Below are 7,500 nucleotides of genomic sequence, written 5' to 3'. Positions count from 1 at the left end.
GCTGAGTATTCCCTTTTGTGCATTTATTAGTCCGTTCACAGATTCCTTGTGATCACCAATCTCGATTTCTACTTCATGAATCAACTTAAACACTTGTTCTACGTCATCTATTTTATTAGAAACATTCACGTTAACTTGGTTAATAAATTCCACCATCTTTTTTATGTTCTCTACATTCTGATTATTATTTTCTATTAGAGTACTTATAAGATTACCCTTCTGATTAGCCCATTTCTCGATTAGTTCTACACGATCAGTCAAACCTTTTACATCGTTTTCTGTAGCCACTCCAAACAAAGCACTAAATGCACTACCTACAAAAGGTAATAAAGATCTCTTGTTTCTTTGAGGCCTGACAATGTCTTCAATTTTACCCTGTAAATTTCTTAATACTTCTACAAAGGCAGAATCACTATGGGTTAGTATGCACTTCCGTAGTTCTTTATCTAACTGGTTCAAATGTTCTTCCCTTTCTAATATTGAATTGACATTAATTTTTACTACAGCAAAATCTGTTAACAGTTCACCTTTTCCATGATTTTGTATCAAGGCCCCACTTTTAATGTCTATTTCGCAAGTGATACCGACCACCAGGGGTAGGATCAGAAGGAAGTTTTTCCACCACTTCCTGTAGAAGTTGAGAGGACCATGGATTAGTTTTTACAACCTTCATATGATTCCAATGGGCATACCTTACATCTAAATTCTGTTCATGTATCAGCTTAAATTTATTATTCCTTTCCCTTTCTAACACTCTATAAGGACCTTCAAATTTGGGAGATACCTTTTCATTTGGTCCTTCCTTTACATGTACCTTTATATATACTTGTGAGCCTATCTTCAGGTCAGTCATGGAACTAGTTGTGTCATAGTATTTCTTATTTACCTGTTGGCCCTTTTCTAAAGATTGTCTGGTTTGTCTTATTATTTGAAAGGTTCTTTGCAGTTTCCAAGCTATATAGTCCTGGTAATCATATGTGTGCCTAGGAGGTTTTGCGTCATCTAACAATGAGTTTGGCAGTCTTTTCTGATAACCATAAAGCAAAAAGTGTGGGGTTTCTCCTACTGTCTCATTTACTGTGTTATTCAAAGTAAACTGAACGTCCTCTAGCGCTAGGTCCCAATCTTCTGTAGTTGGACTAATGATAGTTCGCAGTACATCCAGTATCTTCTTATTGGCCCTTTCCACTGTCCCATTTGAACTCGGCTTATAAGGGGTTATCTCGCATTTCTTTATCTCAAAAAATTCACAAAGCTTTTTCATTACCTCACTGGTGAATTCGGGTGCATTGTCCGACAAAAGTACCTCCGGACACGAATGTCTTGTGAGTATTCTGGTCTTTAAAGCTTCTGCAACAGAAACTGCAGTTCTATCTCTGACTGGGACAATTTCTAAATACCGAGTCAAATAATCAATGAATACCAGTATATATTTATTTCCTCTCAAAGTTTTTGGAAAGGGTCCTATATGATCCATCTGAACTACCTCAAAAGGGTTTAAATTACTAGGATATTTTTCTAAAGGAGCTCTGACATTTACATGACCTTTATGCCTATTGCAAGTTTGACATTCATTTACAAATTGCTTTGCTTCTTCGCTGCACTTAGGCCAAAAATAATTTCTATTTATTGTTCTCAGAGTCTTTTTGATTCCTGGATGTCCTGCCAACTTGTGGGTATGTGTTAGAGTTAATACTTCTTTAGTCAGGGTGTCAGGCACATATAGTCTAGAGCAAGCACTCCTATCCTTAGCCTTCTTATATAATATCCCATTTATTAATTCAAAATCTGACCTAGAGGTTTCATCTTGTAGCAAATCTCCTATTATTTTCCTGATACTTTCTTGTTTCTCTTGTTCTATTTTAACTCTCTCCAAATCTAAGTCTACGACCTGACAGCTGAAACAAAAAGTGTTAGTTGTGATAATTCTTTCAGTATCCTCTTGTGCTCTAGATAATCCATCTGCTAAAGTATTAAACTTACCTGGAATGTATCTAAATTCTGGAGCAAACTCTAGCACACTAATAAACCATCGATTAAACTTTAAGTTATTAGTGAAAGCTCTTTTCTTAAATAGGTCACAGATGGGTTTATGGTCAGTAAGTACATTTACTTTGTGTCCTAACAAAATGTGCCGAAACTTTCTCAGTGCCCAATAAATGGCTAAACATTCCTTTTCTGTGGTATTGTAATTTCGTTCGGCCGCATTCAGGACTCTACTTGCATAATATACTACCCTCATTCGGGTTTTTGCCTTCTGTAACAAAACTGCTCCTATTCCTGTATTTGAAGCATCACATGCTAAGTAAAATTGCTTGCTAAAGTCTGGATACACTAAGATAGGATCTTGGATTAATTTCTCCTTCAACTTTTGAAAAGCCTCCTCTTGCTCTGCTTTCCATTCAAACTCTACATCCTTCTTAGTTAATTCTGTCAATGGTTTAGCTATAGTAGCAAAATTTTTGACAAATGGTCTATAGTATCCTATCATCCCTAAAAATCTTCTTACACCTTTCAAATTTTGTGGAGCAGGATATTCCACAATCGCCTTTATTTTTCCTTCTTGCATGCGTAATCCATCAGCACTGATCACATGTCCTAAATATTCTAATGATTTCCTCAAGAATTGACATTTCTTAACCTTTATCTTTAATCCTGCCAGTCTTAGTCGTTCTAAAACGATTTCTATGGTTCCGAAATGGCTCTCTATATCTTTGCTAAATATAATGACATCATCTAAATAGACTGACACATTCTCTATGTCTCCTAAGATCTGTAACATTAACCTTACAAAAGTCAATGGAGCTGATGTTAACCCAAATGGCATTACCTGAAATTCTAAGTGTTCTTTATGTGTGCTGAAGGCAGTTAATGGCTTTGATTCTTCGTCTAAAGGTACTTGCCAATATCCACTTAGTAGATCTAAGGATGAGAAGATCTTTGCTCCTCCTAACTGAGCCAAAACATCGTTTATTACAGGCATGGGCATCCTATCAGGAACTGTGTTCGCATTCAACTTGCGATAATCAATCACTAATCTGTAACTTCCATCTTTCTTTGGAATCAACAACATGGGAGAATTATAAGGTGATTTAGAGGGTATGACCACTCCTTCTTCTTTCATTTCTTCTATCATTTTATCTACTATTGGACGTTGGCTGATAGGTAATTTATAATTAGGTATGAAAAAGGGTTTAGCTCCATCATCTAGGATTATCTTATGTCTTAACACCTCAGTCCTACCTAACCTATCACCTGTAATTGCTATGCCCGGCCTATATTTATTTAAGGTTTCTATTAACCTTTTACGGTACTCAGGAAAATCGGTGTTATCTATCTCCCTATCTATTCCTGCATCAATGTTTCCTATGGTAAAGAATGCTTCCTCCTCTAACGGAATCATTTTGTGTGTAACTTCTATTCCTGTACAAAATTCTGTACCCGCTAACAAATGGAGTCTTTTATCAGAATAATTCATGACATAAGTAGTACAGGCTAATCCCTCCATCTGAACTAATGAGTTATCCATTCTGACATATTCTGGTAATCCTTCTGGGGTCAAGATTACATCATTATTAGTGTGTAGGCGGGTTATCAAATATACTCTAGTAAGAGTATTGGGCAGTAGTACTACATCTCTAGCTAGCCTAAATCTTATTTTGTTTGCATCTGCTGTGCTGATCAGACTTATTTCCCCAGTTTGTACTTGAGTACAAAAACATGAATCTTCATCTCCTCCTTTTTGAGATTCTGTTTCTCTTAAGTGTCTTAATTCTTGTGAATTCAATGTGCCTAGCAGCAAAACTTCTTGGAATTCCCTTTTATCTATTCTCTCAGATTCTCTGTCGACATTTTTCTCCTTAGTATGTGTGCTGCCTTTACAAGAAGTAATTTCCCCCTTTCTGGGTGCAATTGCTAAATTCTCTTCTTTCTCCCTTTCTTCTGATTTTACTTTGATTTCCCTTTCTCTTTCTGAACCGGAGTGTGTTTCAACTATCGAAGCGGTCCCCTGCAAATTGGCCAAATTTGTAGTGGACTTGTCATCAACAAGTTGGAAACAGACTTCCTGATTATTTCCCTTTAGAACTAATCTTCTGTCTTGACAATCAAAAACTATGCCAAAATCTTGCATTGTTGCAAAAGAAATCAAAGCTCGAGCGGGAAATGCTACTTCTTGCAAAACCAAAAATGGCACTTGACACTTCTTCTCTAGCAATTCAATGTTTAAATCTATGGCTCCTACATTGTTAAGCTGATTGCCAGTTATCCCTTGAATTAATGTATCCTCACTCCTAATTGCAGAAATAGGTATATTCAAATAATCAGTTAAGGTATGGAGCCCTATGAGATTTACAGTACTTCCGGAATCTAACAAACTAAGACATTCTTTACCTTCTATCTTGATATTTGTCTTGGGTAATGATTGCTGTCGGAAGGATAAATATGTTGCTGGCAACGTGGATGTACCTCCGCTACCTGCAACATCCTTCCATTCTTTGGTTTCCCTATTTCCTGGACTCCTATCCTGCTCTTCTAGTCACTTTCTATTACCTTGTTTTTCTTCGGAGTAATTAGTAGGGTTTGAGTTATCCCTTGCCTGTACCTGAGGAGTATTTTCGGAGGGTTTATTATGTTTCTTACCTTGGTACCAACATTCTTGGTCTGTGTGACCTCCTCTTTGACAATACTGGCAATACCTATTCTTTGGTCTAGCTCCCTTATGATGATAATTCCCTCTAGATTTATATGTTTCATTATAATTTCCTCTGTTTTGTTCATTTGACTTGTAAGGGGGCTGGTTATTTTGATAATTTTTATGGTAATATTTATTCCTACCGGTCTCGTTATTTTTATCTTCCCTGTAATTCTGATACCTTCTTTGCTTGGTATTTGCCGAAAAAGTGACCTCTTCAATTTGGGTCTCGTTTTTCTGGATGATTTCCTGGATTTGGCTCAACGTTTTTGTGAGCTTCTGGGCAGGATCTAACTTTAGGTCCTTGAAAGCCTTCCTTTCCCTTTCACCAAAGGCTGCATACAATGTACCGTAGGCCATATAAGTCAAAATTTCATCTAAATCCACCAGTTGGTTATTATCCTCACTAAACTGCATTCTGTTTCCTACCGTGATTGTGGGTAATGACAAAATGTCTTCCTTAACTACTCCTAAATGATTCAGAACCTGGGTATACAGACTAGGCATGGAATCACCTTCAAATTTAGCCGAGTTAAACCTATACAAGTTCAACAACCGATCGGTCTCCTTGGCCGATCGCCACAATAGTCTGCATTCCTCCTTGAACTCGTTGAAAGTGGTAATTTTTTCAAAGGCCTTACCGTTTAATGTAGGGTGAGCATCCCCTACGTCTACGTTGACTAACATCATTGCCTGTTTAATTTTTGCAACATCGTCAGTTATTTTAAAACTAGCGATCCTATTCTCTGTGTCCGCTAACCACTTATCTACACTGTATTTCTCTAACCTTTGTTTGTCGGGATTATCCCTACTTACATTTCCACAAAACCGTGTGGTTTGTGTGATCAGCCCAGCGGAATTCATATCGGCAATATTTGCTCTTACCGGACTCGAACTTCGGTTTCTAGTCAGATTTTGACGTCTTCCTACACTAGCACTTCGCGACCGTCTGTCTGCAGTTAATCTCAAGTCGTATTGATATTGTGTAAGTCTTTGGAAAATATTGTCCAGACTCATATCACAAAAAAAAGGAAAAATTAAAACACCAAAATTTTCTTACGAGAGACAAATGCCCTAACTTCCTATTCTATAGAGAGACAGTATTTATACAAAACAAGAGAGTGAACGAAAACATGCAAACTACTCACATATCCATTGGTTCACGACTCCTTTGGTTTCCCTCTGTTTTTCTTGAGATTGTTTTGTATTTCTTCGACACATAAAAGGGGGTTTCAGCACTTTCCTGAAACAAAGCCAGTATTAGTTCAAACTTAATACAACACGGCACAGTATCCCTTAACGATGCCACCATTTGTGAAGATGTCTTTGATTTAGTTAGCAATAACTTCTTAATCAGTCTAGTATCTTACCTCTTCCTTTAGTTTAATATTAATTGAATTTCTCTCAGGAGTTTACATAAGCAAAGTTTCGTGGGTGAGGGATACGAATGCTGGTTTCTTTCTTTACTAGACATAAAAAGGGGTTTGAACAGGCACTTACAAGCAGTCAAAAACAAAAGCGTGGTTTCTACATTAACACTTAGTGATGAACTCAGACGTCTTGACACTGGCTGGAGAATTTGGTGAATCCTGGTTTAGTTAGGCCTAAACGTCATCTATAGGCCTACTGTCGTCGCTGAAGTATAAGCCTTCGTCAGGTGTTGGGAAGGCTGGCGCGAAGTTCTAGACACGCCTTGGTCACTCGGGGACGTCACGCCTCTCGGTCGCTCTGGGACGTCTCGCCAAACGCACTCACAGACACTCAGGTGCGGGCGTAGTAACTTTGTTCGTCGTCCTTCGTTCTCAGGGGTAATTGTTCCCCTGTAATTTCGCGGCTGCTTTAGTATTCTACGTAATCGCCGTCCCTCAATTTGGTATAGGCAGCCGCCATGTGTTGTCGTCAAGGAGACCCGGCAGGTTAAGTAGGTCGTTAGACCTATTATACAGAGTGACTACTAGGAAGAGGGCGAGATGCCGTCTTCTCGTTGCTTATATATGGTCGTCCTGGGCGTGTCAAGCTATCCTTAATCACGTGACTTTTTCCCGGCTTCCACGTCTCATTCGTCTATGTTCCGTTCGACATTCAAGAACGGATCCTGTCGTTTGGGGGGGTTGTTTACGGGAAAGAACCCTGGAGTCAGCGAAATTAGTTGAAAACATCCTACCTAACTCCCGTTCACTCTCCTGTCTCTCCACAACTCTTTCTATATCTTTACAATTACTACTAACTGCATTTGTCTCCCCATTTCCTATTAATTAACAAAACCCACAAATAAAGACATCAATAACATACACAAACCTTCTGCATACGAAACTTACTCAAAAATAAGCATCTGTCTGACATATATATATATATATATATATATATATACTGTATATATATATATATATATATATATATATATATATATATACTGTATATATATATATATATATATATATATATATATATATATATATATATACTGTATATATAGAAATATATATATATATATATATATATATATATATATATATATATATATATACTGTATATATAGAAATATATATATATATATATATATATATATATATATATATATATATATATATATATATATATGTATATATATATACATATATATATATATATGTATATATATATATTTATATATATATATATATATATATATATATATATATATATATATATGTATATATATATATGTATATATATATATATATATATATATATATATATATATACATATATATATATATATATATATATATGTAAGGTTTGGAGACAATTTCATTTGAATATAGTTT

At 36.2% G+C, this 7,500-nt stretch overlaps 1 protein-coding gene across 1 annotated transcript in view; it reads right to left on the bottom strand.

Moving 5' to 3' along the window:
* LOC137660329 (uncharacterized) overlaps positions 1 to 7,028 on the bottom strand; it is an 8,164-nt gene extending 1,136 nt beyond the window's left edge. Inside the window, exons 1-2 of the mRNA XM_068395152.1 lie at positions 5,842 to 7,028; positions 1 to 628 (exon numbers count right to left, since the gene is read on the bottom strand). The exon at positions 1 to 628 is cut by the window's left edge and continues 1,136 nt beyond it. Coding sequence (XP_068251253.1) covers positions 1 to 628; positions 5,842 to 6,005 — 792 coding nt within the window. The 5' untranslated portion in view covers positions 6,006 to 7,028. The remainder of the gene's footprint in view (positions 629 to 5,841) is intronic.
* Between the last annotated feature and the right edge of the window lie 472 nt (positions 7,029 to 7,500).

Source organism: Palaemon carinicauda, chromosome 20 (assembly GCF_036898095.1).
Source record: "Palaemon carinicauda isolate YSFRI2023 chromosome 20, ASM3689809v2, whole genome shotgun sequence".
NCBI lineage: Eukaryota > Metazoa > Arthropoda > Malacostraca > Decapoda > Palaemonidae > Palaemon > Palaemon carinicauda.
The sequence above is the reverse complement of the archived record's forward strand: the minus strand, read 5'-3'. Positions and strand labels throughout refer to the sequence as shown.